Here is a 16496-nt window from a genome sequence, read left to right as displayed (position 1 = left end):
GATATAGGTCCTGCCCCTTTAAGAGGGAAAAAAGCTTCCCCCGCCTGCCTCCCACCCCACCCATCCACTAGGACCTTTGTCTTCCCACCCCGCCTTGTCAGTCGGTCACGGCCCGTCTCCCCGCCCCGGCCAACCCAGAGGCACCAATAGGCGAAGACAATAAGGACAGGGGTATGACGTCACCATGTTAGGCCAATCACCGGGTGCGTTGGTGGGAGGCCTCACGGAGAGCGCGCCCGGAGGAAGGCAGGCAGGAGAGAGGAAGCTTTAAGTCGAGATGGAGTCTGCTGGTTGCTCCGCTGCTGCTGTCAGGACTCGGGACATGGAGTCCCAGAGGGACCTGAGCCTGGTGCCTGAGCGGCTTCAGAGACGCGAACAAGAGCGGCAGCTGGAAGTGGAAAGACGGAAACAAAAGCGGCAAAACCAAGAGGTAGAGGAGGAGAACCGCAACTTTTTCACCGCCGCCTTTGCTCGGGAGCGGGCGGCCGTGGAAGAGCTTTTGGAGGGCACGGAGTCGGTTGAGCGGCTGGAGGAGGTGGCCTCTCGGCTCCAGGGGCTGCAGAAACTTCTCAACGACTCGGTTTTGTTTCTAACCGCTTACGACCTGCGGCAGAGACAAGAGGCGCTGGTGCGGCTTCAGGCGGCCCTGGCCGAGCGGCGTCAGGAGCTGCAGCCCAAGAAGCGTTTCGCTTTCAAGACCCGGAGAAAGGATGCTGCTTCGTGTACCAGAGTCGGCGCGGCTCCTGGCATCCCCCCGGCAGCTGAAAGCATCCAGGACTCCCCGCTGCCCCAGAAGGCGGAGGGAGACTTCGGCTCCAGCTGGGTCTGCGGTTTCTCCAACCTGGAGTCCCAAGTCTTGGAGAAGAGAGCCAGCGAGTTGCACCAACGCGACGTCCTTTTGACCGAACTGAGCAACTGCACAGTCAAACTGTATGGAAATCCCAACACCCTGCGGCTATCCAAGGCCCACGGCTGCAAGCTGCTCTGCGGTCCGGTGTCCACCTCTGTTTTCCTGGAGGACTGCAGTGACTGCGTGCTGGCCGTAGCCTGCCAGCAGCTCCGCATACACAGTACGAAAGACACTCGCATCTTCCTGCAGGTGACTAGCAGGGCCATCGTGGAGGACTGCAGTGGGATCCAGTTCGCCCCTTACACCTGGAGCTACCCGGAGATCGATAAGGACTTCGAGCGCTCTGGTTTAGATAGGAGCAAAAATAGCTGGAACGATGTTGACGACTTTAACTGGCTGGCCCGGGATATGGCCTCCCCAAACTGGAGTGTCCTTCCTGAAGAGGAGCGAAGTATCCAGTGGGACTAAGCAGTAGTCGCTCCTCTTCACTCCGACCAAGTACTTTCCACGTTGGACTTTCCCCTTATTGCGTCTCGAAGTTTGCTTATTGTCACACTGTGTATGTTTTCGGTATTTTAAGGCTTGAGATTGTAATAGGCTCCTACTTGTAATTTCCATTAAATTATTAACAGGTGTAACACTAAAAAAAAAAAAAAAGCTTGGCTTGTATTCTTACTAAAGTATAAGTGACTAATAACACCATCTAGAAATAGGTGAGGATCTCATTTGTGTGTTTGTGAATTGTGGTAATTTCTTTTCTTTTTTTTTTTTTTTTTTTGAGACAGTCTTGCTCTGGAGTGCAGTGGTGCAGTCTCAGCTCACTGGGGCCTCTGCCTCCCATGTTCGAGTAATTCTGCCTCAGCCTCCCGAGTAGCTGGGATTACAGGCATGCGCCCATGCCCAGCTAGTTTTTGTATCTTTAATATAGACAGGTTTCACCATGTTGGCCAGGCTGGTCTAGAACTCCTTACCTTGTGATCTGCCTGCCTCAGTCTCCCAAAGTACTGGAATTACAGGCGTTAGCCACCACACCTGGCTTGGCAGTTTTTCTTTTTTGGTTGCTGTTGCTATTGTTGTTTTGAAACGGACTCTCCCTCTGTCACCCAGGCTGGACTACAGTGGCACAATCGCAGCTCACTGCAACCTCTGCTTCCCAGGTTGAAGTGATTCTCCTGCTTCAGCCTCCCAAATAGCTGGGACCACAAGCACATGTCACCACACCTGGCTAATTTTTATATTTTTAGTAGAAACAGGGTTTCACCATGTTGGCCAAGGTGGTCTTGAACTCCTGACCTCAATGGTTTGTCCACCTCGGCTTCCCAAAGTGCTGACATTACAAGCATGAGCCACCGTGCCAGGCCATGTACTGGTTTTTGAAGAAGCTTTAGACAGGCCAGGTGTGGTGGTTCACTCTTGTGATCCCAGCACTTTGGAGGGCCAGGGTGGGTGGATCACTTGAGCCCAGAAGTTCAAAACCAGCCTGGGCAACATAGTGAGACCCCATCTCCACCAAAAACAAAAATTAGCTGGCATGCGCCTATGGTTCCCGCTACTCAGGAGGCTAAGGTGTGGCTGGACACAGTGGCTCACGCCTGTAATCCAAGCACTTTGGGAGGCCAAGGCAGATGGATCACCTGAGGTCAGGAGTTTAAGACCAGCCTGGCCAACATGGTGAAAACCTGTCTCTACTAAAAATATTAAAAGTTAATCAGGCATGGTGGCAGGCATCTGTAATCCTAGCACTCTGGAGGGTGAGGCAGGAGAATCACTTGAACCTGGGAGGTGGAGGTTGCAGTGAGCTGAGATTATACCACTGCATTCCAAAAAAAAAAAAGGGGGGGGTGTCAGGCTCAGTGGCTCACACCTGTAATCCCAACACTTTGGCAGTTTGAGGCAGGCTAAATACAAATTTAGGCGGGCGTGGTGGTGCGCGTCTATAATCCCAGCTACTTGGGAAGTCAGGCAGTAGAATCACCTGAACTTGGGAGGCAGAGGTTGCACTGAGTGGAGACCACACCATTGCACTCCAGTCTGGGCAAAAAGAGCGAAACTTTATTTTAGAAAGAAAAAAAAGAAGGCAGGCTAGGCGTGGTGGTTCACACCTGTAATCCCAGCACTTCAGGAGGCTGGGGCAGGTGGATCACAAGGTCAGAAGTTTGAGAACAGCCTGGCCAATGTGGTGAAACCCCATGTCTACTAAAAATACAAAAATATTTAGCCGAGCATGGTGGCAAATGCCTGTAATCCCAGCTACTTGGGAGACTGAGGCAGGAGAATTGCTTAAACCTGGGAGGCAGAGGTTGCAGTGAGCTGAGACTGCTCCACTGCACTCCAGCCTGGGCAGCAGAGCAAGACTTCGTCTCATAAAAGGAAGGCTAAGGTGGGAGAATGGCTTGACCCAGAGAGGTGGAGGCTGTAGTGAGTAGAGATCAAGCCACTGCACTCCTGTTTTAGACAAAAATGCCTGCCTTCGGCCGGGCGCGGTGGCTCACGCCTATAATCCCAGCACTTTGGGAGGTCGAGGTGGGTGGATCACGAGGTCAAGAGATTGAGACCATCCTGGTCAACGAGATGAAACCCCCGTCTCTACTAAAAATACAAAAATTAGCTGGGCAGAGTGGTGCGCGCCTGTAGTCCCAGCTATTCGGGAGGCTGAGGCAGGAGAATTGCTTGAACCCAGGGGGCGGAGGTTGCGGTGAGCCGAGATTGTGCCACTGCACTCCAGTCTGGGTAAGAACAGCAAAACTCCGTCTCAAAAAAAAAATGCCTGCCTTCATGAAGCTGAGGGTTATAATAAAGACAGGCAGACATTAAAGTAGATAAAACAAAAGCTTGATGTGAGAAGAAGTGCCACAGAGGAAAATAAAGCTGCAATAAGTGATGGGGATAGAAGTGGTAGACCTGGGAGTTGGCAATTTATAATAAAAGGCCAGAGGCTGGGCATCATGGCCAAAACCTGTAATCACAGCATTTTGGGAATGAGGTGGAAGTATGTCTTAAGCACAGGAGTTCCAGACCAGCATGGGCAACATACTGAGACCTCGTCTGTACAAAAATAAAAAAAATTAGGGCCAGTGGGGTGGCTCATGCCTGTAATCCCAGGACTTTGGAAGGCCGAGGTGGGTGGATTACCTGAGGTTGGGAGTTTGAGACCAGCCTGGCCAACATGAAGAAACCCCATCTCTACTAAAAACGAAAACAAAAAATTAGCTAGGCATGGTGGTAAACTGTGGTTCTAGCTACTCAGGAGCCTCAGGTGGGAGGATTGCTTGAACCTGGGAGGTGGAGGCTGCAGAGAGCTGTGATTGTCCCACTGCACTGCAGCCTGGGCAACAGAGCGAGACTCCATCTCCAAAAAAAAAAGCCAGAAAAGGAGGCCTCATCAAAGAAGTGACATCAGTGAAGGAGAGACCTGAGGAAGAGGCCATGTAGGTATCTGGGAAAGATCCAGGCAGAACAGTTTGAGAGCTTGCTTGGTGTACCCGAGGAACAGCAGGGGCCATAGTGGAGTGGAGTGAATGAGAAAGCAGATGAGGGTGGGGATTCAGGGATTTGTGGGCTGCAGGGAGTACTTTAACTTTTTTTTTTTTTAAGACTGGGTTTCTCCAGGTGTGGTGGCTCACGCCTGTAATCCAAGCACTTTGGAAGCCAAGGCGGGCAGATCACCTGAGGTCAGGAGTTCGAGATCAGCCCGACCAACATGGTGAAACCCCATCTTTAAAAAAAAAAAGAAAAAAAAGACTGGGTTTTTTTTTTTAAGTGTAGTGGGAACCTTGGAAGATTCTAAGCAAAGGAGGGATGTGACCTGACTCGGGTGTTCATAGGCGCTCTCTGGTGGCCACTCTGAGAGAAACAGGCTTAGGATGCCAGGGCCAGAGGGGCAAGACCCGGTTGGTAGACCATGTGGGTGGGTGGGTGATAGTGAGGGTTCTGGCCAGGTTGGGAGCCCTGGAGTGAGAAATGGTTGGATTCTAGATACGATTTAATGGTAAGGCTGGCAGGGTGCGGTGGCTCACACCTGTAATCCCAGCACTTTGGCCAACATGATGAAACCCCATCTCTACTAAAAATACAAAAATTAACTGGGTGTATTGGTAGGCACCTGTAATCCCAGCTACTTGGGAGGCTGAAGCAGGAGAATCACTTGAATCCGGGAGGCAAGGGTTGCAGTGGGCTGATTGCTCCATTGCACTCCAGCCTGGGTGACAAGAGCGAAACTCCATCTCAAAAATAAAAAATAATAAAGGCAAAGCTGATAGGATTTGCTGCTGGGTTGGTGTGGCCACTGGGTTGATGTGATGGCCTGTGACAGGAAGAGAAATCCACATGACTACTTTTGACCTCATTACCTGGAAGGACACAGCTAACACACAGGGTTGGGCAGACTGGGGAGTTGATTAGGAGCTGGATTTCAAGTGTGTTAGGTTTGAAGTGCCTGAGAGATTTCTGCAAGGAGACTTCTAAGAGGCAGTGGCTTTCTGGGTCTACAGTTAGAACAGGGATCCTGGCTGGATTTCTTCTTTCTTTTCCTTTCCTTTTATTTTTTTTCTTTTTGAGGTGTTTTTTTTTTTTTTTTTTTTTTTTTTTTTTTTTTTTTTTGAGATGGAGTCTTGCTCTGTCTCCAGGCTGGAGTGCAGTGGTGAAATCTTGGCTCATTGTAACCTCTGCCTCCCAGATTCAAGCAATTCTCCTGCCTCAGCCTCCTGAGTATGGTCTCAATCTCCTGACCTCGTGATCCACCCGCCTCAGCCTCACAAAGTGCTGGGATTACAGGCATGAGCCACCGCACCCAGCCTTTCTTTTCTTCTTTAGATGGGGTCTCACTCTGTTGACCAGGCTGGAGTGTAGTGGCACAATCTCAGCTCACTGCAACCTCCACCTCCCGGATTCAAGTAATTCTCCTGCCTTGGCCTCCCGAGTATCTGGGATTACAGACATGTGCCACCACACCCAGCTAATTTTGTATTTTAGTAGAGATGGTGTTTCACTATGTTGGCCAGGCCTGTCTCGAACTCCTGACCTCAAATGATCCACCTATCTCTGCCTCTCGGCTGGGATTACAGGCATTAGCCCCACCACAGCAGGGCTTTTTTTTTTTTTGAGACAGGGTCTTGCTGTGCTGCTCAGGCTGGAGTGCAGTGGTGAGATCACAGCTCACTTCCTTGGCTGGACTTTTATATTCAGGAGTCATCAGGAGTTCATGTGATTACATTAGTAAGACCTGAAGCCCTGAGGGCCTGAGAATGCAGAGGCTTGGGGTAAGAAGCAGCCATGATCCTGGGACAGTGGCTGGCTCATTAATGAGTAATGCCAGGGCACTGATGCGGGTATTTTCAGAGAGCAGAGCTTGGGAAGAAGTAAGCAGGGCACCATCATAAAAGCTGGAAGAGGTGAGACCCCGTCTCTACTAAAAATACAGAAAGTTAGCCAGGCGTGGTGGTGTGCACCTGTTGTCCCTGTTACTCGGGAGGCTGAGGCATGAGAATCACTTGAACCTGGAGGTGGAGGTTGCAGTGAGCCAAGATTGTGCCACTGCACTTCAGCCTGGGTGGCGAAGTGAAACTCTGTCTCAAAGGAAAAAACAAACCTAGAATAAGCTGGGCTTGGTGGTTGTGGTGGAGGAGGAGGAGGAGGAAAGAGAGAAGGAGGAGAAAGAAGAAAAAGAAGAAAACTGTAAGAACTCCCAAATCTTACTTGGCATAATGCCTGGCAGGAGAAATCAGACTAACAACGTTTGAGCAAAAACCACTAGCAATTTATTGAGCACCTACTGTATACCAAATGCGTTAATGTCATTCTTCCATTTCATCCTCAGGACAGTTCCATGAGGTAGTCACTCACTTCCCCACTTGAAGGAAAGAATTCAGGCAGGACAATGATGGAGACCTCTCAGGCAGTGGGGGTTGGGAAGGAGGGCTGGTGGTCAGGGTGGGCTGGTCCAAGAGTCTGGAAGAACCCCCGCCCCAGCACAATGCCAAACCCCAGCGTGCTGCGAGAACTGGTCAAAAGTGCAGGTGGACTTGACGAGGGTACACACGAGGCTTATGCAGACCTGGACTCCTGCCTGTGTGCCCTGCAGGGACCTGGTTCCCTGTCCTTAGGAGGCTGGGCTCTTAGATTTCAGGCCAGATTCTCCTCCTCCTCGCCAATAGGGCTGGGCAGCCAGGGTGGCGCCGGACCCCGGGGCCCGGGCACGGTCACGGTGGTAAAGGGCTCAGCAGGCCCAGGGATGAAGACAAGCGGTTCAGGACCCGCAGGGGGCGGGGGCTCGGGATCCGGCAGGCCGGGGTCGAGCGGCGGGTCACCGCAGCTGCACTCCGGAGCCGCGCCTTCAGGGACAACCGCGCATGAGCAGCTGGCCCCGGTAGACGCCTCCGACACGCAGCTGTTCTTGCGGAGCAGAAAGGACAGGCGCCGGCCCAGCGGGCCTCCCCCGGCCATGCCCGCGCCCGCCGGCAGAAGGCGCTGCAGGAAGTCGCCAGGCGCCTCGCCAACCGGCCCATCCAAGCCGTCCAGCCGCTGGAACTGCATGTCTTCTTTGGCCAGCCTGCGGGACCGACAGTGGGGTGGGCCAGAGCTGCGGCCTCGCTTCTTGTTGACAGAGCGGGGTCCCGGGCGTTCAGATTTCCCTGACTCCACTCACCCCTTTGTCCCACTTATCCCCAAAGACTTTAGCTCCTAAACCCAGAGCCTGGCCTCACCCTCTGTTTCCACTTAAACTTAGATCTCAGGCCGAGTACAGTGACTCACACCTGTAATCCCAGCACTTTGGGAGGCCTAGGTGGGCGGATCACGAGGTCAGGAGTTCGAGACCAGCCTGACCAACATAGTGAAACCTTGTCTCTACTAAAAATACAGAAATTGGGCCGGGCGCGGTGGCTCACGCCTATAATCCTAGCACTTTGGGAGGCTGAGGCGGGTGGATCACGAGGTCAGGAGATCGCGACCATCCTGGTCAACATGGTGAAACCCCATCTCTACTAAAAATACAAAAAATTAGCTGGGCATGGTGGTGCGCGCCTGTAATCCCAGCTACTCAGGAGGCTGAGGCAGGAGAATTGCCTGAACCCAGGAGGCAGAGGTTGCAGTGAGCCGAGATCGCATCATTGCACTCCAGCCTGGATAACAAGAGCGAAACTCCGTTTCAAAAAATATATATATATATACAGAAATTAGCCGGTAAGGTGGTAGGCACTTGTAATTCCATCTACTTAGGAGGCTGGGGCAGGAGAAACGCTTGAACCCGAGAGGCAGAGGTTGCAGTGAGCCGAGACCACTCCATTGCACTCCAGCCTGGGCGACAGAGCAAGACTCCGTTTCTTTTTTCTTTTTTTTTAAGACGGAGGTTCGCTCTTGTTACCCAGGCTGGAGTGCAATGGCGCGATCTTGGCTCACCACAACCTCCACCTCCTGGGTTCAAGCAATTCTTCTGCCTCAGCCTCCTGAGAAGCTGGGATTACAGGCATGCGCCACCATGCCAAGCTAATTTTTTGTATTTTTAGTAGAGACGGGGTTTCACCATGTTGACCAGGATGGTCTCGATTTCTTGACTTCGTGATCCACCCACCTCGGCCTCCCAAAGTGCTGGGATTACAGTCTTGAGCCACCGGGCCCAGCCGAGTCCGTTTCAAAAAAAAAATCTGCCCTCCTCGGCCTCCCAAAGTGCTGAGGATTACAGGAGTGAGCCACTGCCCCCAGCTGATTTTTATTTTTTGAAATGGAGTTTTATTCTTGTTGGCCAGGATGGAGTGCAACAGCATGATCTTAGCTCACTGCAACCTCTGCCTCCCAGGTTTAGTGATTCTCCTGCCTCAGCCTCCTGAGTAGCTGGGATTGCAGGCTTGCGCCACCAAACCCGGCTAATTTTGTTTTTGTTAGAGATGGGTTTTCACCATGTTGGTTAGGCTGGTCTCGAATTCCTGACCTCAAGTGATACACTCGCCTTGATCACTCCCACACCTGGGATTACAGGCCTGAACAACAGCCCCTGGCCTTTATTTTTATTTTTTTAGAGACAGGCTCTTTCTCTGTTGCCTGGGCTGGAGTTCAGTGATGTCATTATGGCTCACTGCAGCCTCGCACTCCTGGGCTCAAGCGATCCTCTCACCTCAGCCTCCTAAATAGCTGGGACTACAGGTGCACACCACCACGCTTGGCTAATGTTTTATTTTTAGTAGAGATGGGGGTCTCATTATGTTGCCCAAGCTGGTCTGAACTCCTGGGCTCGCTCAATGCTTCCACCTTGGCCTCCCAAAGTACTGGGATTACAGGCATTGAGCAACTGCTCCTGGCCTCAGCCCTCATCTCCTTTGCATGTGTGACTCCTCCGATCCTGGATAACCTGAGCCCTTAGGTCTGTTCCCACTCAGGGGCCCGGTCTCAGACCTTGACTCTGTACCCTCACTCCTACCTTTGCCTCTGCCCTTATCACAGTTCTGAGAATTTTGCTCTTATCCCCATCTCTAGAGTTGAGTCCCCTTAATTTTTTTTTTTTTTTTGAGATGGAGTTTTGATCTTGTTGCCCAGGCTGCAGTTCAATGGCAGGATCTCGGCTCACTGCAGCCTCTGCCTCCCGGGTTCAATTGAGTCTCCTGCCTCAGCCTCCAGAGTATCTGGAATTACAGGCATGTGCCACCACACCTGGCTAATTTTGTGTTTATAGTAGAGACGGGGGTTTCTCCATGTTGGTCAGGCTGGCCTCGAACTCCCGACCTCAGGTGATCCACCCACCTCTGCCTCCCAAAGTGCTGGGATTACAGGTGTGAGCCACCACACCAGGCCCCCTTAATCTTTTCAATCAGATGCGTCCTGCAGAGCCTTAAGCCCTGCCCCAGGCAGCCCTGCCCACCTCCCCCACTAGCTCACGTGATGTCGAAGGTGGAGCCCTGGAAGGACGGCTGCCGCAGCTGGCAGACCGTAGCCACCGTGTAGGGGGCGCGAGCCTCCGCAGAGTCCCAGTACAAGTCCTTCTCCAGCACGGCCAGGTCGTCGTACATCTCGTCCACTGCCAGCATGGACACCTGTGAGTGCAAACACGCAAGGTAAAGTAGGGGTAGGGCAGTGCACCGGGACCACAGGGTGAACCCCTCTGGGTGGGTGGGGACCACAGAGGGAAGAATGGTCCAGGGTGAGACTTGGCAGGCCTGGGACCAGGACCCTGTTGGGCATTCTGGAATGGTCTCACCTGGAGCCTGGGTCTCAGCTGGATCCTGAGTCTCACCTGGAAGTTTCGGTCGATCAGAAAGTTGGTCTCAAAGTCATCGTCATCTTCTCCGAAGGGGTTGATGAGCTGCTCAGCTACCTGAGTGGAGAGGGAGAAGTTAGGTGGAAGCTTGGGAACCCCGTGCCCGCGCCACCCATGAAATTCCAGTCTGGAGCATCCACCTACCTTGAGCCAGCCGGCGTAGAAGAAAAATTGCAGTAGGGTGAAGATGGGCACACACAGGTCTAGGTCATGGTCTTTGTAACCCTGAGCTGGGTCCAGGAATTGGCGACCAATGAGGCAAGCCAGGAAGTAGCTGTACAGTGCGATGGTCACCACCTGGGCAGTGCGGGGCAGGGCTCAGGGCGGTCATTGAGGGCTAAGGCTAGGATTGGGCACCATTATGACGGGGGCCTTAGCTAACTCTCAGTTTCTCCTTGAAATCATGCACCAGAGCCACTGACATCGAATATCAACAGAGGTTGATGGGGTTACCTGGGTGTAGACGAGGGGTACGCTAATCCAGTCGTAGTGAAATAGCATTCCACATTTGCCCCGAAACACATTCAGCTCCTGGGGGTGGATACAGGTCATGAGGTGGCCTGAATGGTGAGCTCACACAGGGATATTGAGTGTGGGTGTCTGGGTTGGAGGTGGGTCGTCACCTGGTGGGAACTGGGAATGTGCTTTGGGGGTTCTAGGGAGGGTATTTTGTGGTATATGTGCACCTGGGGTAAGGGACCATGCACCCAGGGGCTGCTCCTGAGGGCGTTGGAATCTGCCCATGGAGGTAAGTGTGCACCTGGTAAAAGTGCTTGAAATCGGCCTCGTCAGGGTGCGCGGCGGGCCGCCGTTGATACAGCTCCAGGGGTACAATTTCCCTGGTATTCTACATGAATGACCTCCCAGTGGGCCCACCTCGAGCAGCAGCTTAAGGGCGCTGTTGTCGCGGATTCGGCCCTCGCGCCGCGCCTGCGCCGCCAGGTTGGAGAACCAGACGCACGGCACCCAGTACTTGTTGTAGGACGAGTTCAGGTTTTCGAACTTCTTGCGCTCCTCGCGGGTCATAAACCCTGGAGGAACGAGGTCAGGGATAGCTCGCCCCTCGCCCTCCTCCACCCAGTCCTTGCCCGATCCCCTCGCTGCCTCTGGCCGGGGACTCACCCGCCTCCACCACGTGGTCTATGGTGGGGAAGCGCTTGAACACCGCGGTGCTGACGGAGCGCAGGATGAGCACTGCCGAGAGCCCTGCGTAGCGCATGAGTGTGCGCCGGTAGAGGCGGCCGCGCTCGTCGCGTCCGTGCACGGTGCCCGCCACCACACACATGAGCGCGTCGGGCAGCGGCATGCATAGGTACTGGTTCCACCAGCGGTGCACCACCAGCGTCACGTAAAAACCTGCAGGGGAGCGCAGAAGGGGGCTCAGTGGGGACACCAGGGCCAGGGGTTTGGGCACCCAGATTGTGGGAGAAGGGGCAACATAGGGGTTGCATCAGGGAAACCTGAGTGGGCTCGCCAACCTGACCAGCTTGGGCTGGGAACTTGGGGGTCCAGCCCTGAAATCAGAAAGGCCAGAGCAGCCCTTTGGGTCACTGGCTACTTGGGAGTCACCTCGGATGTGGCATTGGGATCCCAGTATGGGGACAGAGACACAGAACCCATGTTAGGGGCATGTGGACAGACTGTCGCTTGCTGTGAGGGTGTAGGAACCTAAAACAAGGAGAGGGGGGCCTGGTTTGTGGGGGTGTACATCAGGGACACCTGGTCAGGCTTGTCACAATAGCCACACCCAGCCCCTGAGTCAGGAACTTCTGAAGGGGTTGGGGACAGGGTCTACATCAGGGAGCTTTGGGCAGGCTGGGGTCACATGTGGTCACTGGGGGACCAGGGCTTGTCAGAGAAATGCCCGCAGGCTGGAATTGAGAAGATGGAGTCCTATGGGGTCCCTGGAGGGTTAGAGGGTTGTCCCCCCACAACAGACACTGTGAGAATCCCCAGGGTGACCAGAAATAAGCCTATGGGTGAGATGGAGCTCTCCTGGAGGCACCTCAGGGGGCACTGTGACCTAGGTGACACCCCAGGTCTCAGATGTGTGGGGCCACATCTGGCATCTTCATGGCGTGGGTGGATCCAAAACTAGAGGGGTGCGGGGGGGGGTAGGATTTGAGGAGAGAGTCTCAGAGGGGCAGGAATGGGGTCTCCTCAAAAGGCATGAATGGAAATGGGTTTCTCAGGGACATAGGAACGGGGGACTTGGGGGCTGGACCGCACCAAGCACGAAGGAGACAGGAATGAGGCTGGCATACTGGTCGCAGTAAATGACAAGCTTCTCAAAGTAGCGCTTCTGCCCTTCCTTCAGCACAAAGCTGCAGGGTAAAGAAGAAGGGTCACAGGTCACAGGGGCGACTCTGTTCCCAGCTTCAGATCTCTCTTGCTGTACCCCTCTCCCTGACCTCCTCTTATAATAGCTGCCCCCAGCCAGGCACAGTGGCTAATGCCTGTAATCCCAGCACTTTGGGAAGCCGAGGCAGGAGGATCACTTGACATCAGAAGTTCAAGGCCAGCCTGCCCAACATGGTGAAACTCCATCTCTACTAAAAAAACAAAAAAATTAGCCAGACATGGTGGCTGGCATCTGTAATCCCAGCTACTCGGGAGGAAGCTGAGGCAGGAGAATTGCTTGAACCGGGAGGCAGAGGTTGCAGTGAGCCGAGATTGTGCCACTGCACTCCAGCCTGAGTGACAGAGTGAGACTTCATCTCAATTAAAAATATATACTGGGTGCGGTGGCTCAGGCCTGTAATCTCAGCACTTTAGGAGGCTGAGGAGCGAGAATCACGAGGTCAGGAGTTAGAGACCAGCCTGACCAACATGGTGAAACCCTGTCTCCACTAAAACTACAAAAAATTAACCGGGTGTGGTGGCAGGCAGGCGCCTGTAATCTCAGCTACTCGGGAGGCTGAGGCAGGAGAATCACTTGAACCCAGGAGGTGGAGGTTGCAGTGAGCCGAGATCCTGCCATGGTACTCCGGCCCAGGTGGCAGTGTGAGACTTTATCTCAAAAATATATATATACATATTATATATAGTGCAGAGAAGGCTAAAAAAAACCAATATATATTATATATATTTATTATATATTATATATATGATAGCTGCCCCCCTCCCCTAGAACAGGAGCACCCCGGGGCAGCCTCACCGGTAGGCGGCACTCAGTGCCATGTAGAACCCAAGGAAGCAGAGCAGCTCTCGCCACAGGAGTTTGTAGATGCTCCCACGCCACAGCAGCAGCAGCTGGGAGAAGCCCCCGAAGCGGGCATTTGCCACTCGAGCTGTGTAGGTGACGGTCATCGTGGCACCTGGCAGGTGTGGCCAAGGGAGAGTGGGTGGCCCCAGTGGTGGCTGAGGGTAGGGGTGGAGAAGTGCGGGAAGAACAGCACAGCGACCTCACCCATGTTCCGGCCGGCCGGCCCCAGTCCTGACCCTTGCTTGAGTTGCCTTCTCCCAGCTGTACCCAGTCCCAGTCCAGCCCCCAGTGCCCCTCCCTGATCCTAGTCTCAGGCTGTGTCCTTCCCTGGACTCCTGGCGCCAGGCTCTGTACCTGCCATCCCCCACCACCAAGACCCTTAAGTCCATGCGGTCAGCTCCCAAGTCACCCCCTGACCAATCCCCTTCACCTAGAGGCCACCTATAGCATCCTCCAGTCCGAGAGTCCCCAGAGCCTGAGTTTCTAGGTTCTCAAGACTCTACCTCACCCAAATTTTCTCCCTCAGCCCCAATTTCTGGCTCCCCTTTCTCTACTTCCCCAGCTCCCGGTCTTGACCACTCCCTGAGCTCCCTCTGAAGCCCTGTCCCTAAACTCCGGGTCCCCTAGCCCCCATACCCCAGCTTGTCCACCGTCCGCTGAACGCCCCTGGCTTCCCCGACTCCCTTTTCCTCCCGGATCCACCTTGATATTTCCTCTCTCCAGCCTTCCAAGCCCTCTACTCCCGGGCCCCAGAGGACTCCGGATGCATTCCTGCCCGCAAGTTCCCTATTCCCTCAGGGCCCCCTATTGCCCCAAGCCTGGGCTCATCTCACCTGTGTTGAAGGTGGCCGGTACAGGGACACACCGTGACAGGGATGGAATGGGCGGGTGGCTTCGGTGTTGGGTGGGGCTGGGGAGTGGGCGTGCCGCCCCTTCCTGGTCCTCCTCTCTCGGCTGGGCTGCAGCTTCAGAACTTTTGTTTGAAGTTCCACAAGTTTGTTACCTGGCACTGGGGGAGATATCTGCCTCGTCCTCCCTTGCCCCTCCCTGTTTCCCTCCCAGTCACTCACTGGCAGGTCCTAGGGATCTGGAACCCAGAGGTTGGGGGAGGAGGCAGGGATGGTCTTTTTCCCAGTCCCAGACACACACACACACACACACACACACACACACACACACACACAGAGCTCAGTGAGGCTGGGTCACTCCACAGTCACCTGTAATCCCACAATGTCACAGAGATGCACATAGAAACACACATCATAGTCCCAGACACAAACCCAGCTGCTCTGAAGTCCCAGACACAAACCCAGCTGCTCTGAAGACAGCCTCAGCCAGGCAACATGGCTCACACTTGTAATCTTAGCACTTTGGTAGGCGTAGGTGGGAGGATCATCAGAGTCAGGAGTTCAAGACCAGCCTGGGCAACATAGTGAGAGTCCCCATCTCTCTTGAAAAACCAAAAAGCCGGCCGGGCGCGGTGGCTCACGCCTGTAATCCCAGCACTTTGGGAGGCTGAGGCGGGTGGATCACCAGGTCAAGAGATCGAGACCATCCTGACCAACATGGTGAAACCCCATCTCTACTAAAAATACAAAAAATTAGCTGGGCATAGTGGTGCGTGCCTGTAATCCCAGCTACTCAGGAGGCTGAGGCAGGAGAATTGCCTGAACCCAGGAGGCGGAGGTTGTGGTGAGCCGAGATCGCGCCATTGCACTCCAGCCTGGGTAACAAGTGAAACTCCGTCTCAAAAAAAAAGAAAAACCAAAAAGCCTCACATAACTATAGTGACCCAGAGGGGCAGTACACACTGTCACAGAGGCTTCTGGAGTCACACAAGACCACCTACCTTGACCTCCCCATCACGCATGTATAAGGCAGGTGAACTCTGACATAGCAGCCTCTGCTCTCATATGCAGTGCTCCCAACAGTCTGATTCCCTCATGATCACACCATGTAACAAAGACACCCACACAACCAGCCAAGTGCCGACCCCACCCAGACCGCAGAATGCCTTCACACGCAGTCTTACACCATTGCAGCGAAGTTGGTTTTTTTTTTTTTTTTTTTTTTGAGATGGAGTTTCACTCTTGTTACCCAGGCTGGAGTGCAATGGCGCGATCTCTGCTCACTGCAACCTCCGCCTCCTGGGTTCAAGCAATTCTCCTGCCTCAGCCTCCCAAGTAGCTGGGACTACAGGCACGCACCACCGTGCCCAGCTAATTTTTTGTATTTTTAGTAGAGACGGGGTTTCACCATGTTGACCAGGATGGTCTCTATCTCTTGACCTCCTGATCCACCCACCTCGGCCTTCCAAAGTGCTGGGATTACAGGTGTGAGCCACTGCACCCGGCTACGATGAGGTTTTATTCCCGAGTTCCCCTGTGCAAAGATGCACCCATGATCACACCCCAAATGCAAAAGCCCCTTCCTCAGCACAGCGATACACAATCCCAGGATCAGAATGGGGCTCTGGTGGTCCCTGAGGTTCCCTAATCTAGCAAAGACACACACAACAGCGAACATTCTCTCAAGGAACCCCTAGCTGTCACTGCTAGTGAAATTCACCAGCATTTGCCCATCAATGTGTGAAGGCAACCCCCTCCCCAATGTTCCCTCCCAGCGGCAAGCCCAGGCCCATACACACAGGTCCCAGACACTCTCAGCGTTGCCACGAACACACGACCTTGGGGACACAAAACATTGTCCCGAATTTGGCATGGATTCATGGCAGATGTTCGTTCTTCACAAACACACCTGTAAAGGGGGCACTCCCAGCCTGGTACAAATGATACCCTCTTCCCCTCCATTGCCCAGCTTGGAGGACATTCACACACAGATTGGTGTGGGAGGGGCAGAGGCTCAGAGGTAAAACCCTGGGACAGGCATCCTAGAGTGCTCAGGAGCCCCTTGTGCATTCTGCACAGCTCCACCCGAGGTCCCAAGCTTGGCAGGCCAGGACAGGACACTGTGTTCCCAGACTGGCAGATGTTCACCCTGCCCAGGGTAATTAGGAACCAGCCTGGGCTGGCCACTCTCCGACCTGCACCTTCGCTGTCCAGCTGCCCGGCAGCCCATAAATGGGGGCGAGGGGGAAGCTGGGGCGGTGCTGTGCCGTCAGCTGCGGAAGCTGGCAAGGAGGTGGCGGGTTGGGTGCTGAGGAGCTCAGTCACAGATCAGCAGCCCCCACTCCCTAG

General features: G+C 54.0%; 2 protein-coding genes across 3 annotated transcripts; one reads left to right on the top strand and one right to left on the bottom strand.

Moving 5' to 3' along the window:
- Positions 1–248: 248 nt before the first annotated feature.
- LOC100398454 (tubulin-specific chaperone C) lies at positions 249–1560 on the top strand. The gene has a single exon (XM_008987364.5). It carries the CDS (start codon positions 278–280, stop codon positions 1316–1318), a length of 1041 nt encoding a protein of 346 aa, XP_008985612.1. The 5' UTR covers positions 249–277; the 3' UTR covers positions 1319–1560.
- A 5023-nt stretch (positions 1561–6583) lies between these two features.
- BEST2 (bestrophin 2) lies at positions 6584–14291 on the bottom strand. 2 transcript variants are annotated; one of them, XM_035285898.3, is made up of 10 exons: positions 14133–14291; positions 13252–13454; positions 12324–12418; positions 11217–11450; positions 10971–11125; positions 10548–10625; positions 10239–10391; positions 10071–10151; positions 9716–9870; positions 6584–7397 (listed from the first exon to the last, which is right to left on the bottom strand). In XM_035285898.3, the coding sequence occupies exons 2-10, from the start codon at positions 13401–13403 to the stop codon at positions 6971–6973; spliced, it is 1530 nt and encodes a 509-aa protein (XP_035141789.1). In that variant the 5' UTR covers positions 13404–13454; positions 14133–14291; the 3' UTR covers positions 6584–6970. The 2 variants fall into 2 exon arrangements, with proteins under 2 accessions (XP_035141789.1, XP_035141790.1); XM_035285899.3 differs by having other exon boundaries at positions 13252–13411.
- Between the last annotated feature and the right edge of the window lie 2205 nt (positions 14292–16496).

This window comes from Callithrix jacchus, chromosome 22 (assembly GCF_049354715.1).
Source record: "Callithrix jacchus isolate 240 chromosome 22, calJac240_pri, whole genome shotgun sequence".
Lineage (NCBI taxonomy): Eukaryota > Metazoa > Chordata > Mammalia > Primates > Cebidae > Callithrix > Callithrix jacchus.
This window is presented reverse-complemented; position numbering and strand designations above follow the sequence as displayed.

Coding starts and splice junctions, on each gene's coding strand:
- LOC100398454 (XM_008987364.5), top strand. CDS start 278: ATGGAGTCTGCTGGTTGCTCCGCTGCTGCTGTCAGGACTCGGGACATG.
- BEST2 (XM_035285898.3), bottom strand. CDS start 13,403: ATGACCGTCACCTACACAGCTCGAGTGGCAAATGCCCGCTTCGGGGGC. Junction 12,419..13,251: donor GCACTGAGTGCCGCCTACCG/GTGAGGCTGCCC, acceptor TTTACCCTGCAG/CTTTGTGCTGAAGGAAGGGC. Junction 7,398..9,715: donor GGCTCCACCTTCGACATCAC/GTGAGCTAGTGG, acceptor TCGGTCCCGCAG/GCTGGCCAAAGAAGACATGC.